This window comes from Sesamum indicum, linkage group LG10, assembly GCF_026168435.1.
Source record: "Sesamum indicum cultivar Baizhima isolate 11 linkage group LG10, ASM2616843v1, whole genome shotgun sequence".
Classification (NCBI taxonomy): Eukaryota; Viridiplantae; Streptophyta; class Magnoliopsida; order Lamiales; family Pedaliaceae; genus Sesamum; species Sesamum indicum.
Window position 1 is genome coordinate 16,837,996 of NC_142666.1, and position 20,497 is coordinate 16,858,492.

At 30.1% G+C, this 20,497-nt stretch overlaps 3 protein-coding genes and 1 long non-coding RNA gene across 4 annotated transcripts; 1 reads left to right on the plus strand and 3 right to left on the minus strand.

Moving 5' to 3' along the window:
* Positions 1-2,047: 2,047 nt before the first annotated feature.
* On the plus strand, positions 2,048-4,141 carry LOC105172068 (uncharacterized). Its single transcript, XM_088885669.1, has one exon. It carries the CDS (start codon positions 2,210-2,212, stop codon positions 4,034-4,036), a length of 1,827 nt encoding a protein of 608 aa, XP_088741795.1. The 5' UTR covers positions 2,048-2,209; the 3' UTR covers positions 4,037-4,141.
* A 1,571-nt stretch (positions 4,142-5,712) lies between these two features.
* LOC105172066 (uncharacterized) lies at positions 5,713-7,823 on the minus strand. Its single transcript, XR_016067997.1, has 3 exons — positions 7,683-7,823; positions 6,651-6,788; positions 5,713-5,917 (listed from the first exon to the last, which is right to left on the minus strand). It is a non-coding gene; the product is annotated as an uncharacterized LOC105172066 (long non-coding RNA).
* A 2,780-nt stretch (positions 7,824-10,603) lies between these two features.
* Positions 10,604-13,182, minus strand: LOC105171906 (CASP-like protein PIMP1). Its single transcript, XM_011093162.3, has 3 exons — positions 12,945-13,182; positions 12,040-12,172; positions 10,604-10,986 (listed from the first exon to the last, which is right to left on the minus strand). The coding sequence occupies exons 1-3, from the start codon at positions 13,118-13,120 to the stop codon at positions 10,780-10,782; spliced, it is 516 nt and encodes a 171-aa protein (XP_011091464.1). The 5' UTR covers positions 13,121-13,182; the 3' UTR covers positions 10,604-10,779.
* Positions 13,183-17,036: 3,854 nt separating this feature from the next.
* Positions 17,037-18,501, minus strand: LOC105171904 (CASP-like protein PIMP1). Its single transcript, XM_011093161.3, has 3 exons — positions 18,243-18,501; positions 17,983-18,115; positions 17,037-17,335 (listed from the first exon to the last, which is right to left on the minus strand). Exons 1-3 carry the CDS (start codon positions 18,410-18,412, stop codon positions 17,135-17,137), a joined length of 504 nt encoding a protein of 167 aa, XP_011091463.2. The 5' UTR covers positions 18,413-18,501; the 3' UTR covers positions 17,037-17,134.
* Between the last annotated feature and the right edge of the window lie 1,996 nt (positions 18,502-20,497).

Genomic DNA, 20,497 nt, shown 5'->3' on the forward strand with positions numbered 1-20,497 from the left:
CACCAGCTTGAGCTGGTGAATATTTTTTTAATTTTTTTATATATTTTTTATTTTTGAATTTTTTATGTATTTAATTTTATATTTAATATTTGATTTTATAATCAAAATTGACAATATATTATAATGATTGATCAATAGCATATATTTTATTTTGGATAATAATAAATTATGATACTTTTATTTATACATTTAATCTTTATACCAAAATAAATTTAATCAACAACTTAGTAAATTATAATATTTTTTATAATTAAAAGTTTATGTTATATTTTAATATATATTTGTATTACGTTATACATTTTTTAAATTGACAAGTAATTCATTTATAATTTTTTATTATTTATAAATTTATGTCAAAATTTAGTAATTCCTATGAATTAATCTAAAAATCATAATAATAATAATAATAACAACAACAACAACAATAATAATAATGATGATGATGATGGTTGAACAATTCTAATTACTATTTTATTATATATATAATGAGATTAAAAAGTTTAATAAATAATTACTATATCTTAAAATTCGGGCTCGAGTTCGAGCTCGACTCGTTGACACCCCTAATTTCGTCATTGTTCGTCCTTGTTAAATGACGTGTATGTTGGTACTACACATTCATTTACAAGCACAAAAAAATAATGTTATATTTAATAGTCATATAATAAGCTTATCATACTATATAATTTTATATTTATCAATCACTTTTTTTTTTCAGGTGGAAATATGCAAGTTAGGCGTGGGCACGCCTTCAAATCTATCTAAATGATATACCACATGATAAAAGACAACTCAACAAGCTTCAAATTTTTCACAAGATGATTTTCATAAAAAATTAAGTATGAAAAATCTATGAACTACTTTTTCATTCTCCCAATCTCTCAAGTGTTTAGCTAAGTGCTTCGCTCAAATGCTTTCTATGAAAATGCTTTACCATAACCTTGATTATACACACAAAATCTCCACCACTTATAGATATGCGCATTGAATCAAGAGGTCTTATATTTTGGTTGTAATGGGACTTTGGTTTGGGGTATGGAATATTTAGAAAAAATGAGGTAAAAATCCAAGTAAATAGACTAGAGCACCAAGTAATAGATATAAGAATTCAAATTTCTCAAAATATATTCATCTCATGTTTTAATTCCATGCCCTACTTCTCACGACTTGAGCTATACCTTTCTTTTAGAGAGAGAATATTCTTTTTCTTCTTTTTTCTTGCCTCCTCAACTTTCCCTTTATTTTTTTTCAAAGGCATTTTGTTTTTCTTTTCTCTACTTTTTTTCAATGGTATTTTTTTTCTTTTCTTATGTTCTCTATTTCTTTGTCTATTTCCAATAAGACATAGAACAAGATCATCACATGATATGCCGGCTCGTACACTTCCTTGGCACAAAATATAATCAAAATAGTTTAAACATCCCCACACTTAGTGTCAGAACACATACTTATTCTTTATTTCCTTAATGCTCTACTAGTCCTTGAAAGGGCCAAGCAAAGATAATAAAAGGACAGTAGAGTTTGTTCATAATTGAGGTTTTTTTACAAGGAATTAAGGCTTATAAGACTCAAATGAACTTACTAAAGGGAATTGCATGTGGGTGATCTTTTAAACCAAAGGGATTTTTATCCCAATGTCTATATTATTTTCAAGTGTATGCATAAAGATATAGCATAAACTTTCTTTATGAAATATTTTTTTTCTCTCTGAGTTGAAAATTTTAATATTTATCGCATTTAAATTAAAATATTAAATATTTGTTTGTTTTTTACATGTATTTATCAAGGGAACTTGAATTAAAAAAAATAATTTTTAAAACAAATACTGGTCATGGTCTTAATTATAGTACAGTGTTTTATCATAGTTTTTAATTATGATAAAAAAATTACCTTTATTTTTAATTAGTTATAAAAATATTATGATCTCGTCTACTGAAAGAACCAATAATAATCATTGTATAATTGTAGTTGATGATTATTCACTATAATTTTTTTTATAGTAATTAATCTTGACAGATATGTATACTTGGTGTAGTTGCGATCCACCAAAATTTAATAAGAATTAACAACATCATATAACTTATCATTCTTTTCTCTTGAACAATCGAGGAAAAAATTTATTTATTTTTTTCTAAATCATAATTGTATTTTCTTGAAAATATTGATAGTGTAATAGTATTACCTTCAACTCTCAACACTGCTAAGGAGGATGTCGCAGAAGATTGCTGCTTCTGCAATAGAGCTCATTCGCAGACGAATTGCGCCTCAATTTTCTTGTAATTTTGTGTTGCCCAACAATGATCCATTTTTCTCTTCTACTTTTCATACTTCTTCCCATAAACACGGCCCATTTTCATCCAAACCCAGAATAGATTTCAGTTCTATAAATGATGTGGATGATGCTGTTTGCTTGTTTCGTGACATGGTGAGATTGCGGCCGCAGCCTTCTGTTTTTCAATTCAACAAGCTGCTAACTGTTGTTGTCAAGATGAAAGACTATTCTGTTGCCCTTTCTCTGTTCGACGAAATGCGTCAATTGGGTGCCCCTGTAGATGAGATCACAATGAATGTTGCAATCAATTGCTATTGCCTTCTGAATCGAGTGGATTTTGGGTTTGCTATCTTGGGTACCTTCTTCAAGCTCGGTTGCGAACCAAATGTAACCACTTTCAGCACTCTTATAAAAGGGCTCTTTCTGGTTGGTGAGATTGCTGAGGCAGAAAAATTGTTTAAAAAGTTGTTGTCTGAAAAACTGTGTGAACCTAATGAAGTTATGTTCCTTACTGTGCTAAATGGTCTCTCCAAAGCTGGATACATCCTCGCTGCCCGTGATTTACTTGGGCATTTTGAAAACCTGAGGTGCAAACCCAATGTTAAAGCCTACAGTGCAGTGATTGATGGTCTGTGCAAGCATAACATGACTGATGATGCTCTCCATCTCTTATCCAGAATGATCGAGAAGGGTATTTCACCTAATGTTGTTACGTATAACTCAATGATTCAGGGTTTATGTAATGTTGGTAGATGGAAAGATGTTAAAGACCTGCTAAATAAAATGCTGGATAACAAGATTTCTCCCGATGTGTGGACTTGTAATATATTGGTGGATGCATTTTGCAAGGAAGGAATGGTGGAAGAGGCTGAGAATGTTTTGGGAATTATGATGCAAAGAAAGGTTTGTCCTAACATCGTTACATACACTGCGCTGATTGATGGATATTGCTTGCGGGGCCAAATGGGTAAAGCAAAAAGAGTACTGGATTCCATAGCGGACAGGGGACTTACACCTAGCATCATCAGTTATGGTAGTTTGATCAATGGATATTGCAAGCAGGGAATGGTAGATGAAGCTTGGCATCTCTTTCTGGATGTTTCTTGTAAAGGATTACAGCACAATACAATTACCTACAGCGCCATGATACATGGATTATTTTGTAAGGGTAGATTTGCTGATGGCTGGAAGCTTTTCAACGACATGGAAGCTCGGTGTATAATGCCTAATTTACAGACTTATACTATCTTGTTGGATGGCTTGTGCAGAACTCAGCAGATTGCTCAAGCATTTTCATTTCTGTGCATGATGGAAGACATAGGTGTTAATCCTGATATAATTGCATATGCTATCGTCATTGATGGATTATGCAAAGGTGGAAAACTTGAGATCGCTAGAGATCTTTTTAATCAACTTCCTTCCAAAGGTTTGCAACCCAACACCCACATATATAGCATGATTATTGGTTCACTTTGTCGAGAAGGACTTGTAGAGGATGTAAAAGTGTTGCTTACTGAAATGGAGAAAAGTGGTTGTGCACCTGATAGTGTGACATACAGAGTCATGATTCAGGGTTTTCTGAAGAGAAATGAACTTTACAATGCAATGCCCCTCATGGAGGAAATGTACAAAAGGGGGTTCTTAGTCGATGCATCTACTGCATCCATGTTACTTGATCAGCTGCAACTAAAAGGTAAAGACGATGTTCTGCTGGAACTTATTAAGAAAGTTGTTCCAAAAAATGAAGATCTATTTGGCTTCTAGATATAGCTTGAACTCGAAATTTTGTCCGAGCTCGACCGTTTGCACCCTTAGAGGGTGTTTGGCTTAGCTTTTTTAAAATATTATATAAGTTCCTACATTTTATAAGATGTTTTCGAAGCTTATAAGATGTTAGATCTTATTTTAAAAATTAACTTTTAAAGTGTTTGGATAAAATACGATATATATGAAAATATCTTATAAGTATTAGAGTGTTTTGCATAATGAAGTCTTTAGTTAGTAAAATTACTAAAATAGACATGATATCATTAGAATTAAATAAGTTGTTATTTCTTGACATATTTTATTTTAAACAATTTTTAAAATACTTTTGTAAATAGTACACATTAGTTTAATTTTAAATAAAAATTTAATAGATAATCTTTTTACAATAACAAAGAAAAATGATGAATTATTGTGTAACTTTTGAATAAAAATAATATATATGTACATACGTGCTATATTGAATATTAATCATTATGAATTCTTTGTTAATGCAATGATTATTTTTAGTCGTATAATTTATAATATTTTGAATTTATATTTTTCAGGTAAATATAATATTAATATCAATCTTTTTTTATTTAATTGTTATAATTTATTATTACATAATGAAGTATTTCTCTTTTTTTTTCAATATCAAAAAAATTAAATAGCAAAAAATAAAATAAAATCCTGAGAGAGTGTGGTGTGTATGTGAGAGAGAGAAACAGAAAGAGAATGAAGAGAGTGTGTGTGGGTGAGACAGAGAGATGTAAGTGTATGATTGGAGATATTTTTTTCTTATGACATATTGAATTTATATAACTTATAAGATCTTATATAAAAGTTCGGAAAGTTAACTTTTTTGAAGTGCTTATAAGATCAAAAACATTCTATTTTAAAATTTTATAAGTTCTTTAAAAGAAAATTAATTAAACACTTGTTTTGAGTTTATAAGCTCTCAAACATCTTATAAGATGATTTGAAGAACTTATAAGCTTAGCCAAACACCCTCGAAATTGCATTTCATTATCGCAAGTAGGAAACCAAATAATATTATTATTCTAACAACATCACAATAAACTGGAAACAATAATAACCAGGGATCATTACACTCCCCTTCTCTGGATTTTGGTGTAATTATACGTGGAGTCCCCATAGTTTGAAAAATTACATCTAGTATTCTGAAAATTTGCTTTCGTCAACAGATAGGCACATTCGTTAGTTAAAATTTGCTGAATTAATTGACATTAACAAAAAACTGAATAAAAATTAATAATTATCCTCGATTGATTTCTTGCAAGTCAAACAATTTCTTTTTGGATAAACTACACTTACAACGACGAAATATACCTCCTCACATGCATTAAGGTGTGAAGATGTATAAGCGTAATTCGGTCATAAAAGATTTATCTGACCTGCAATAAATCTATTTGGGATAAATATGAATTTTTAACTTTATTAATATCAGCAAATTCGATAAATTTTAACTAATGGGGAAACTCATCTGTCGAACAGAAGCAAACCTCAAGAATACTAAATATAATTTTTCAAATCATAAGATATTTACACGTAATTATATCAAATATGAAGAGAAGAAAACGTAACCACCCTAATAAGTAACGGGTCTTTAATTTAAACAACACTGAAATAATAAGCCTCCATCTCTGTCTCTGTCTCCCCCTCACAGACTTGTTTATGCTGCAGTTTGGGGAGTGCAAAGGATGAGAAGACTGATGAAACGAATGTGAGGAGAAACCCCACAAAGCAAAGGCTGGCTGCAGCGTTTGTGACATCGATGAAATGGGTGATGACTAGACCACTTACATCCACCATAATCTTCAAATCTTGGATCATCCCAAAACTTGCAGCAGCTCCAGTTGCAAGTATACACGACACAACCTACTCATCAAACACCATCATTTAGCTTTTTATTAGTACAACAAATAATATTGCTCAATTTTGTCCATAATTACAAAGATTAAAAGCCACTGCGATGCAGATGCAGTACGTGTTATGTTGTGTGAGTTATTATTCTATTCGACCTCTTATAATTGATTTTTACGATTTTGTTCTAAAAAAGCCAAGCTCCTCGTCTGATTTGGGGTGCGAGAGCTTGGGACGGGCACATGACTTCAATAATTATGATTAGGATAAATTACATCCACACTCCTGAAGTTATATCTAATTACACAAATACCCCATACCATTTCATCAAATTTTTTATAGTGAACTAATCAAAATATCCTTTTTGGAGTATGAATTATAAATTTATATATTTTTTAAAATTTTCTAAAATATCTTTATGGTTTAATATTATTCCCTATAGATTATTTACATACACACATCACGGGAAAATTCTTACCCGAATCAGATCATATAGAACCAAATCAATCACAAAGTTAGTCTTATGTACTTGTCGTGCGCCGCAAGTGTATTACATTTGTCTTACAATTAGGTTGCGTTAGAATTTTTCCACATCGCGCGTATAAAAAAAAATTTCTAAATAAAATATATGATGTCATTTTTATATATAATATATATATATATATATTAAATAAAATATAATTTGCAACAGAAAATCCAATCGGACAAATATTCAATAGTGGTGTGCATACATAGAATGATGAAATACCTTGTCAGCATAGAAATCAATGTAGACGAGGCCATCTCCTACGCATCGAGCGCCGGTGCCCGCTTGGAATAGTGTGAAGAAGGTCTGCAAGAGTGTGTACGCCATCCCAATCACGATTGCCGCACATAGATATCTGCCCTGTACATATACATATATCCGAGTAATTAACACTATATATTAATTACTTTTATTCATTGGAAATATTTTATTTACTCCAATATTGATGAGCTAATTAAAATTATTAGTTTTTTACCAAATTGAGAATTCACCCGACTAGTCCTCACGCTCGACTTAATTTTAATACATTTTGTACTTTTTGTCCCATAATTTAGGTGGGTTTTCGTTGTTTAGCTTTTTAGGATAGCATTTCAATTTTATGTTTTTTTAGTTTTCATCGAAATCTCATTTTAGTGGATAGAAGGATGAACTTCAACGAAAAAGGAAAAAATTAAAAAATTAATTGCAGAAATTATAAAAATAGAGGACCAAAATACTATCCTAAAGAATTAAAGAATAAAAATACCGGCAGAAACAAGCTAATAAAAATGCCCCAAATATCACATGTATTTTTCTGACGATAAGGGTGAAGTCCGACGAGAAAAGTACTAAAATCACGAAAACTAAAAAAATGTGAGACCAAAATACTAAATTAAAAAACTAAATGATGGAACCGCCAAACAACCTAAGTTACGACACCAAAAATGCATTTAAGCCCAAAACGTTTTACCTATCTTGCATAACTATATGAAACACTATATATATATAGGAAAAAAATACAAGCAATCCCCTTGTAATATCTCAAATGAGCAAATTACCTCTTTATGAAAAAATATTTAGCGATTTACCTCCCTGTATTTCTTAAAATACAACAATTTACCCCCTGTGATTTTTAAAATGAAGTAATTTACCTCTCTTACTTCATTTAAAAAGTATAGGGGTAAATCGCTATATTTTTTTTTATAAAGAATAATGTGCTCTTTTCAATATCACATAGAGTAAATTGCTATTCACCCTATATTTATATATTCTCACCGGAAAGTGCTGAAATCTTTAAATCTGACTTTGATGTCGCCGTAATCGGAAACAGAAGCGGTGGCGGTGGCGGTGTCGATGGTGAGGAGGGTGAGCGGGGAGAATAGGCACATCAGCGTTAGTACTCTCACAATGAAACACACAAATGGAGAAACGACGCCGTTGGAAGGTGGTGGAGCCATTATTGCTTCTGATATATACTGATCACGTTCACTTTTTGCATGCTTTATGTAGGAAGTCGGATACACGATTTTGATTAACTCAAATGTCTTCGTTACGCGGTCTTAAGTTGTTTGTATATATGTAAGTAGATGATGAGGTCGTTATTTTAGACTTCCATAAAACAAGACAAATATTTATACGTTTGGTTGAGACTCGAAGCAACGACATTCGAATTTGTTCATGAGATTTTAACCTTAATTACTAGTCTGAGACACCGTTAATTATAAAGTCTGGTCTTTTATGTTTCATTATACTCAAATAGCCTGGTCAGAAGAAGAGCACTATTCAATAAATGTTTGAGTGAGACAAATCTATCTAACAATAATTAAAAATGTTTATTAAAGTTGATAGAGTCGGACCTCGCCTCAACCCAGTGTCATTAGATTGGATTTGGACCAAAACAATCGGATTTAGATTTAAGAATGAGTTTTAACTTCTTAGACATTGTGGGGCGAGGACACGTATGGCTCTCACGTTTTGTCCTAAACTTGCTACGAGTTAACCCTCCTTGGATAATATTTTTAGGTATTATTGATTTCTTTAATTATTATTCTTTGTACCCATAATTATAGATTATTTGGACATTTATAATAATAAACAACTTATTTTTCAAAAAAATAATTATACAATTAATGAAAATACAAAAATGCGTAAAATCGATCGACAATTCAAACACGACATCCGCAGTGGAAGAACGAGGTGTTTCCGAGCATAATGTACTTGGTTCAATTACATCGAAATGATTCACTCAATCACCTCAAATAAATAAAGACGAATCATCTGAACCAGCCACATCAAATAACGTAGAATACCATCCATCAAGAATATATCAGCCAATTTGTATAAAAACAATTGTATTCAAGTCAAATTAAATAAAATACGTCATTTTTTAAAATGGTAAGTAATTCAAAAAAAAAACGATAGCATTAAATTATTTAGATCATAAACATGTGAAACCCATATCATATAAATTGAGCATTATGTTATAATTAAATTATAGGAGGTAGTTATGTCTGGGGTGTTTTTCAATTACAAGTCGTCGTTGACCTCAGCCTCATAACCTCACCAAGTCAACGAGTAATGCTTAGAACTCCCACATGGGGTTTGGGGTTTGGGGGGGGGGGGGAGTTTACTTTTAATTCCTTATTTATTAAAAAAAAATAGCATTTTTTATCTTATAATTTGGAATTTTTATATTTTTGGTCCGACTAATTATGAAATTTTTATTTTTGATCCCGTAATTTTAAAAAATAGCGTGTGGGGTCTTATTATATAATGGAAACGATCAGATAGTCTTTAAATGTATGTGATCAAAAGTATTATTTTTTTAAAATTATTAAACCAAAAATATCTATTAAAAAAGTGTTGTAGGACTAAAAATTAAAATTTTATAATTGATAGGATCAAAAATAAAAAAAATTAAATTACGAGACGAGAAGTGTTATTTGTCTTTTATTATTATATTTGACCCTAAATGCACGCTGGAATTTGAGGTTTGGGGTCATGCGTACAGCAAACTCTAATTGGCTGTCAAGTTATTGGAATTTCACAAGTTGTTGACATTGTTTTCTTGTCTTTTTTAATAAAAACAAACAATTTTGTTATATTATTAAAATACTCAATCCTATAAAATATATTAATAATTTCACAAATCAACAATGACAGTACACTAGAAATTGCTAATCTTATCATAAATACGAGTATTTATTATGATTAATTATTATAATTAAAAGCATAAATTATAATAAATATTAATTAATCACGGCTATACGATAATTATTAATTGCCGTGGTTTGTGTAAATAATGTTAAAATATTTGACTGTAGTTGAAACTTAACTTTTTACATTAATTTTGTTTGATCGTGATAACTATATAATGATTTTTCATAGTTTTTTAATCCCAGTAATTTATAATAAAAGAAATCTATCGTTTTCTATTTTTTTAGTGTATGTAAATAAACGAATGTCGACATACGGGGACTCAAACCAAGATATTTGCAGAGTGAAAAGTTTTTTTATCCTTATTATTTTACTTCTAAATTTTTATTACATTAATTCATTAATACTGTTTATTTATTTTAATTTGTTTTTGATTTGTTATTATCAAAATTTATTATTGTAAGTTTGTTAGTCAAATTATTATTTAAGTTCATCGAATAGTCTTAATTATTCTATTTTTCAGTTATAAATTGTTGTGTACCCTCGAAATTGCATTTCATTATCGTAAGTAGGAAATCAAATAATATTATTATTCTAACAACATCACAATTAACTGAAAACAATAATAACCAGGGATCATTATACTCCCCTTCTCTAGGTTTTGGTGTAATTATACGTGGAGTCCCCATGGTTTGAAAAATTACATTTAGTATTCTGAAAATTTGCTTTCGTCAACAGATAGGCCCATTCGTTAGTTAAAATCGGCTGAATTAATTGATATTAATAAAAAACTGAATAAAAATTAATAATTATCCTCGATTGATTTTTTGCAAGTCAAACAATTTCTTTTTGAATAAACTACACTTACTACGACGAAAATATACCTCCTCACATGCATTAAGGTGTGAATATGCATAAGCGTAATTTGGGTTATAAAAGATTTATCTAACCTGGAATAAATCAATTTGGGATAAATATGAATTTTTAACTTTATTAATATCAGCAAATTCAGTGAATTTTAACTAATGGGGAAACTCATCTGTCGAACGGAAGCAAACCTCAGGAATACTAGATATAATTTTTCAAATCATAAGAAATTTACATGTAATTATATCAAATATCAAGAGAAGAAAACGTAACCATCCTAATAATTAACGGGTCTTTAATTTAAACAACACTGAAATAATAAGCCTCTCTCTCTCCCTCACAGACTTGTTTATGCTGCAGTTTTGGGGAGTGCAAAGGATGAGAAGACTGATGAAACGAATGAGAAGAGAAACCCCAGAAAGCAAAGGCTGGCGGCAGCGTTTGTGACATTGATGAAATGGGTGATGCCTAGACCACTTACATCCACCATAATCTTCAAATCTTGGGTCATCCCAAAACTTGCAGCAGCTCCAGTTGCAAGTATACACGACACAACCTACTCATCAAACACCATCATTTAGCTTTTATTAGTACAACAAATACTACTGCTCAATTTTGTCCCTAATTACAAAGATCTGCGGTGCACTACGTGGTGCGATTGGTGTTATGTTGTGTGAGTTATTATTCGATTTGACCTCTTATAAGTGATTTTTACAATTTTGTTCTAAAAGGGGTGCGAGAGCTTGGGACGGGCACATGACTTCAATAATTATAAGTAAGATACATTACATCGATACCTCTAAAGTTATATCTAATTCCAAAAATACCCCATACTATTTATAAAATTATAAGTACAGCCCTTGAAGAAGTATTAGTGTAACATACTTCAAGACATGTTTGTATAAAACTTTACTACTTAATATGGGGTGTATTTATAATGGTAACTATAATCTTAAAGAATGTAGTTGTAATTTTATATAAAAAAAGGTATTTTTAAAATCAGATCTAATCTCAATGAGTGTCACTAAAATTTTCACTTATAGGTAGTGAATGACAAGAATATTTTATTTCGTGAGTATAATAATTCATGTAGCTTTAACTGTTTGAGAAACTACAAATACCCCGTGATTTTAATATCCATCTAAATTGAGCTCATTCCGTTAGCCTTTATTAAGTTTTCATTAAACTTCTTATAGTGAACTAATCAAAATATCCTTTTTGAAGTGTGAATTATAAATTTATATATTTTTTACAAATTTCTAAAATATCTTTATGGATTAATATTATTCCCTATAGAATATTTACATACATACATTATGGGAAATTCTTACCCGAATCAGATTATATAGAACCAAATCAATCACAGAGTTAGTGTTATGTACTTGTCGTGCACCGCAAGTGTATTACATTTGTCATATAATTAGTTTGTGTTAGAATTTCTCCACATCACGTGAATAAAATCTTTTCTCTAAATAAAATATATGATGTCATCTTTATCCACATGATATATATATATTAAATAAAATATAAAATAAAATACGATTTGCAACTGAAAATCCAATCGGACAAATAATGAATAGTGGTGTGCATACACAGAATGATGAAATACCTTGTCAGCATAGAAATCAATGTAGACGAGGCCATTTCCTCCGAATCGAGTGCCGGTGCTGACTTGGAATACTGTGAAGGCGGTCTGCACGAGTGTGTACGCCACCCCAATCACGATTGCCGCACATAGATATCTGCGATGTACATGTACATATATATCTAAGTAATTAACGCTATATACCAAATTGAGAATTCACCCGATTAATTTTTATACATTTTGTATTTTTTGTCTCATAATTTAGGTGGATTTTCGTTGTTTAACTTTTTAGGATAGCATTCCAATCTTACGTCTTTTTAGTTTTCGTTGAAATTCAATTTTAGTTGATAGAAGGGTGAACTTCAATGAAAAAGAAAAAAATTAAAAAATTAATTGCAAAAATTATAAAGATAGAGGACTAAAATACTATCCTAAAGAATTAAAGAACAAAAATGCTGGCAAAAACAGGCTAATAAAAACGCCCCGAATATCACGTATATTTTTCTAGCAATAATGGTGAACTCCGATTAAAAAAAAAAAAGCAGAAGGGTTAATAGCAATTTATCCTCTTGTGATATTGAAATGAGCACATTACCCTATATGAAAAAAATATAGCAATTTACCCCCTTATACTTTTTAAAATGAAGTAATTTACCTCCTTATACAGGAAGGTAAATTTCTTCATTTTAAAAAATATAAGAGATAAATTATTGTATTTTAAAAAATATAGGAGGTAGATCGTTATTTATTTTTTCATTAGGGGATAATTTGCTTATTTGCGATATCATAATGGGATTACTTGCATTTTTCCTTAAAAAAAATTAAAAATTACAAAAATTAAAAAAATATAGGACCAAAATAATACCTTAAAAAATTAAATGATGACCTATCTTACACAAGTAATTGAAACACTACATGTATATTCTCACCGGAAAGCCCTGAAATCTTTAAATCTGACTTTGATGTCGCCGTAATCAGAAACAGAAGCGGTAGCGGTGGCGGTGGTGAGGAGGATGAGCGATATGAGCAGGCAAATCAGCGTTAGCACTCTTACGATCAGACACACAAATGGAGAAACGACGCCGTTGGAAGGTGGTGGAGCCATTATTGCTTCTGATATATACTGATCACTTTCACTCTCTTGTGCTGCTGCTTATTCTGCTTTTTGCATGCTTTATATAGGAAGTCGGATACACGATTTTGATTAAGTCAAATGTCTTCGTTACGCGGTCTTAAATTGTTTGTATATAGTTAAGTAAACGATCGGGTCGTTATTTTAGATTCACGTAAAATAAGATAAATATTTATACGTTTGGGTGATACTCAAAGTAACAACGTTTGAATTTGTTCGTGAGATCTCAATCTTAATCACTAAATTGAGATACTGTTAATTATAAAGTTTGATCTTTTATATTTCATTGTACTCAAAGAGTCTGATCAGAAGAAGAACATTATTCAATAAATGTTTAAGTGAGACAGATCTGTCTGACGATAATTAAGGATGTTTATTAAGGTTGTTAGAACCGGGCCTCGCCTCCACCCAGCCTGACTGAGTTAGGTTTGGACCCAAACAATAGAATTTAGGTTCAAGAACGAGTTTTAACTTCTTAGACCTTGTCGGGTGGGGACACATACGGCTCTCATGTTTTGTCCTAAACTTGGTACGAGTTAATCCTCCTTGGATAATATTTTTAGGTATTATTGATTTATTTACTTATTATTCTTTGTACCCATAATTATAGATAATTCGGACATTTATAATAATAAACAACTCATTTTTCAAAAAAATAATTATACCAATTAATGGAAATAAACAAATGCGTAAAATCGATCGACAATTCAAACATGACATCTGCAGTGGAGGGACGAGGTGTTTGCGAGCATAATGTACTTGGTTCAATCACATCGAAATGATTCACTCAATCACGTCAAATAACAAAGACGAATCATCTGACCCAACCACATCAAATAATGTAGAATACCATCCATCAAGAATAAATCAGTCAATTTGTATAAAAACGATGGTATTCAAGTCAACCTAGATAAAAATACGTAAATCTTTAAAGTGATCAGTAATTCACGAAAAAGAACAATAATATTAAACTTTTTAGATTATAAAGATGTGAAACCCATATCAGATAAATGAGCATTATGTCTCCTAATAATTATTTAGAATTAAATTATAGGAGGTGGTTAGGTGTTTTCATCAATGTTATTCCAGCACGATCCAATGTCTTAAATAATCCAAAAATCATATTATTATTTCTTGGGTGTTTTCCCGTTACAAGTCGTCGTTGACCTCAGCCTCATAACCTCACCAAGTCAACGAGATGTGCTTGGGACTCCCACATGGGGTTGGGGGCAGGGAGTTTACTTTTAATCCTTTATTTATTACAAAAAAAAAAATAGTATTTTTCATCTTATAATTTGGAATTTTTATATTTTTTGTCCGACTAATTATGAAATTTTTATTTTTAGTCCTATAATTTTAAAAAATAGTATGTGGGGTCTTAAAGTATATAACGAAAATAATCAGGTAGCCTTTTAAGTGCATGTGATCAAAAGTACTATTTTTTAAAATTATTGAACCAAAAATATCTATTAAAAAACAACGTTGGACCAAAAATTAAATTTCTATAATTGATAGGGATTAAAAATAAAAAATATTAAATTACGAGAGAAGTGTTATTTATCTTTTATTATATTTTACCTTAAATCGACGCTGGAATTTGAGCTTTGGGGTCATGCGTACAGCAAACTCTAGTTAGCTGTCAAGTTATTGGAATTTTACAAGTTGTTGACATTGTTTTCTTGTCTTTTTCTAATAAAAAACAAACAATTTTATTATATTATTAAAATATTTAATCCTATAAAACATATATTAATAATTTCACAAATCAACAATGACAGTACACTAAAAATTGCTAATCTTACCAGAAATATGTGTTTTTATTATAATTAAAAGTAAAAATTATGATAAATATTAATTAACCACGGCTATACAATAATTATTAGCTACTGTTGTTTGTGTAAATAATATTAAATATTAGCTACAACTATGGTAAATATTGATTAACTATAGTTTTCACATTAATTTTGTTTGATCGTGATAAATATATAATAATTTTTCATAGTTTTTTAATCCCAGTAATTTATAATAAAGAAAATCTACCATTTTTCTATTTTTTAGTGTATGTAAATAAACGAATATCGACATACGGGGACTCAAACCAAGATATTTGCTGAGTGAAAAATTTTGCGGTTTCAATCTTACCACTAAATCAAAAGACTTGTTCGTATAAGTCGGTGATATTAGCATTTCATCTTTTATATTTTAATGAGAAATTACCTTGACACTCTTTAAAATTATACTTTTTAATATAAAAATATTTATTATAATTTGAAAATTAACAGTTATATTAATAATAGATTTATACCCAATTCATATTTTTATGAAGATTTTGTCATACATATCCTACCCATATTCTATCCAATAAAATATCTATTGGACCTATCCAGAAAAGCATCTGGGTCAGTCTCAAGTATTGATACTTGGGACTTATCTTATCCTAGTGGCCCAATATCACCTGGTCCTAGATTGGGCGTGCTAGGTAATTTATTTTCTTTTAATAATGAATGACATATATATTTTATTTTGTTATTTTAAATTGACTATTTCATGTAAATTTTTGATATTTTTGAAACTCTAATTTTTTTATCTTTATTATTTTACTTCTAAATTTTTATTACATAATTCATTAATACTGTTTATTTATTTTAATTTGTTTTTGGATTTGTTATTATCCAAATTTATTATTGTAAGTTTTAGTCAAATTATTATCTAAGTTCATCATATAGTCTTAATTATTCTATTTTTTCAGTTATAAACTTTTGTGTGATTTAATATATTATTTATTTATTTTATTAAAAAAACCACAAATTTCAGTAATTGTTCGAAAAACACTTAAATTTCATTAAAAAAAAAAAACAGACACATTGCGTTATTGGCATTTGATACCTTGATTTGTTCCAAGAATTTAATCTAATAAGTTTGATGCCAATTGAAAAGATTGTAAAGGTATCCCTCATTAAAAATGAACGGACTAACATGAGTTAAGAATATAACTTCTGACTGCCACATTCAAAGTTTTATGAAAAGAAAATCTCCTTATATTAAGTCCAAAGTTTAATTGATGTTTGAAGTATTATTGGATATTAGAGTAAACTTGTGAAAACCCTACATTTGCCGCTGCCACCCGCCCGGCCCTAGCCTTGCCCCTGAATGTCTTAATATCAATCTTTTTGCGATAAAAACTTTTGAAATTAACCTGAATTAAATATTTTTCTAACAGTTTCAAACATTTCTATAACTGTTAGGCGTTTCTGGATTGTTCGGGGTTTTTGAACGCTTGCAGCCGTTTCTGGAAGTAGTGGCTTAGAACTCGATGCGCATTGGGAAACAGGACATTTAATATCTTCAAGGCAAAAAGAAACTATTCTATGATTCGGTTATCATACAACGCTAACGTAGCTAAGTTACTGTTTACAGTTTATGTAGAACAACATATCCAAATTTTTTTTGCGTTTTGTTCTGATTATTAAAGTAAAATTTTGGTTTATCAAATTATGATTCGTGTGCTTTCATAATATTACATTGGTCATTGTTTCCAACACACGATCAGGCCTAGTCCGGACCTGGTCTGACCCTCAACCGGTCTGATTCATGGGTTTAGGCTTCGGTTTAAAAATTGATCCAACTGGGCTCATTTAATATCCCAAAACCAGTTATAAACAATAGTGGGTCGATTTTAAACCAGATTTTTTCAGGCTGATCCTAGGTCATAACAGCTTATTCTGTACCCCGAATGTAGTATTTACAATTTTGCTTCTAAACTGCTCAAGTTAAACTGATTTAAGCTAAAAATTAACAACAAACATTTTCCAAAACACTCCAACTCTAATTCTTTTTTTTGTTTGTCAATTTCAAACACTCTCAACTTTCAATATAATCAACTTAGACAAATTTCAAACGATCTCAACTTTCGGTATAACCAACTTTATAATTTCATTTACAACTTAGTTTTACCGTAAAAACATAAACTATTGCAATTATGATCCCTTAAGTTCTCTTAGGGAGAGAGAATGAAGAAAAGACTGAAGAGACGGCGGAGAATATGAAAGCAATGAAGAGAAGGGCAGCTGCGGCATTAGCCTTGTTTAGGAAACTCTTAGTGTCGGAATCGCTGCCTGAGCCGCGGTTCAAATCCACAGTCAGTCCAAACCCAGCGGCTGCGCCGGTTGCCAGCATGTATGACAATGCCTGCTCCAAACATAATATTCTACATTAATCCTATATTAATTAATTATTACTATTATCAATTATTAGAAATATATCCCACTAATTATTTATTTTTTTCAGAATTTTAATTGCTTAAATTTCGGAAAAAAAAATTAAAAAATTGATATAAATTATTGTATCTTAAAAATTTATGAATTAATTTCTGGTATGAATTCATTCTATTAATTTTTTATTTAGAAAAAACCTTTTAATAGCAGTGTCTTATTTATCTATTTACATTGAATATATTGATTGATTTAGAAATATTGATATATTAAATTAATAACAGTACAAAAAAAATTATTCTAGAAAAAAATTATACTTTAATTTATTACATTAAAATATTTTTTATATCTCGTTGAACTTAGGAATTAATTTTTCCAATTATGTTAAATTAATTTTGATAAATAATTTATAAAAGTTAACATACGAACGTCTTGCTTCCTTCACGTTTAAAAGATTAAAATTTAATTATATTATATATCTGAAAATTCAAGAAAATATTTTTTATAAAATTTAATGCACTCATATATTAATAAGCACAAAATTAAAACTATTCAAAATATTTTTTTTATTTTTTAAAATATAAAAAAAAATAATTTGAGGGCCAGACGCATATATATACACACCTTGTCACCGTAGAAGTCAAGGAGAGTGAAGCCGTCGCCGCCGAGCCGATTGCCGGTGCTCACCTGAAATATTGTGAATGCAGTCTGAAGCAGTGTATAGCCGATCCCGATCACGCCAGCCGCCAACATGTACCTGCACCATGTCCAAAAATTTAATTTAAAGGAAAAAAAAAAACAAGATTTTAATTGTGCAATTACTTAATTAATATTGTAAAATAAATTAAAACAAAATCATATACATATTAATGAATATTTCTCACCGATAAGCATAGAAGTCGTCGAACTTGATTTTGACCTCGGCTGGGCCGGCGCCAGATGTGGCAGTGGTGGTGGCAATGACGATCACAGAGACGAGCAGGAAAACGAGAGTCAACACCCGAATAACAAGTGCAACCACCGGTGAGACCACCGTGGATGGTGGCGGAGCCATCTTCAAACTACTGAGAAAGATTGATATATCGACGATCGATTAAACCAAGAATTAATAGTTAGTCTTACTTATATTAATTCTAGTTGTTCTTAATGTATATAAATTGCATGTCTATTTATAGTGTTATAACTTTGGATTATGACCCTCTTTGTCTTAGCTCATGTAGTTATGTGAGTCATTTGACATTGACATTGTAGTTATCAAATTAGAACAAATCAACTAAGATGTTTGCTACTACTTTGGATGGTTTACTTTGAAGGTTTTGTCAATATTCGAGCGGATTGGATTTTTTTTGCAAATTTCATTTTATCTTTTACTCCATTTAACATATACACATTATGTGTATAAAGATGATGTCAGGTATTTTATTTAAAAAAAGTTTTATGAACGTAACGTGTATATGTTGAATGGAGTAGAAGATGAAACAGACTTTATAATAGAAGATTCAATCTATTATTCGGCTCTCAAGAAATTGAAACATTAACTTCAATTAAAAGTTGTTTTCTCATAGTTATTTGATTTCAAATCATAAAGGCCCGAGTTTCGGAGGGCTGGAAGAATATTAGATAGGCCCCACTTACAGTTCTCTGGTATCAAGTCGTAACGGCTTGATTTTAAGAGTCACGCGTGAAAAGAATATAATAAGAAGAACACTGTGTAGGTTTCAATTATAACTCTTCGATATTTAAGTTAGTACGAAGATATAAATAAATGAGTAAATGCAGCCAAGAGTGCGTACCTGACGTTCGGAGGGCTGTGGTGTTTATATAACAGGTCGAATTGGACCAATCACATCAATTGACGTAAAAAAAAATTGAGCTTCGTTGACTTAAAATAAATCTGATAGAATGTATAGTGAATAATATTATTGGGTCGATTTCAATTTATGTTATCCAAAAAATACACAGACAATAGGGATGTAGGTTATACCCAATTTTCAAGTGCCCTATGAGCAAACCCTAATTATTAAGTGATAAAAGAAGACTTGGAAAAGGTCAAAGACGAAAGTGTACATTCAATGTGAAAGGAGAGGGAAGAAGAGGAATTTTCATTGATTGCTGCGTCAACGCCTTGTTTGGCTACTGAATTCAGACTCTATTAGCCGTCCACTTGTTGTGGGCACTGGAAATTAGAGGTTGGTTTCATGATCGCCCGCAGAGTCAATAGAAGAAATTTCCAATAATTGTATTGTATTATTTATTTGATCAATAATATTGAATAATTTAATTTAATTTTTAAAAATATTTTAGTATTAATCGAAACCATTTGCGAATAGTGGAAGTTTTTTTATAATTGTTAGGAATAAAAAGTTAATTCTTTAATATGCTGATGAAGTTTAATTCAATTAACAAGATGAATGCTGTATGATTTAGAGATCATGGTTTTAATTTTAATTATGTAGTGTCGCTATTTTATCTGCTTTGATTGTTTTTATTTACTTTATTAGTAATTATTAATCGATTATAAAATTGTTATTTGAAGTCGACGTTTTATATGTTGATTGTATATTGATAGTGTGTCTAATTTAATAATAATTATTAGTCGATTATAAAATGCTATTTGAAATTAATATTGTTGAGTATAAATTTGTTATAGGAGAATTATAATGTAATTGTGATTGATTCACTGTTAAGAGAAAATGAGATTCTTTGATATAATTGCAAAATCTAAAAAGCATCTAATTGATTGCTCTGATATTTTTTTTTTTTATTTGGTTCTGCAGTGAGTTTCTCTATTTCTTATTTTTTTTAACATTTATAATAATGAAGTGTTTAAATATACGTTAACATTTATAATAATGAAGTGTTTAAATAAGCTAACGTAATATAATTTAGCCCTTTAGATATTTATATCGTACGTATAAGACTTACTATCGAACCACATAATTCTTTTCTTCTGTTCCTCATCTCACGTATTTAAATTTGATTATTTTTAATTATTTATTCACTTTACGTACTTGAAATTTAATATAGTATCAAAGTAAGACCAAACAGGAGCCAACCCTTTGAGTATTTGCATTTTGCCCCCTATAAAAGTTCTAGGTACAAAACAAAACCCCCTGAATTTTTTTGAAGAGAAGCTCAA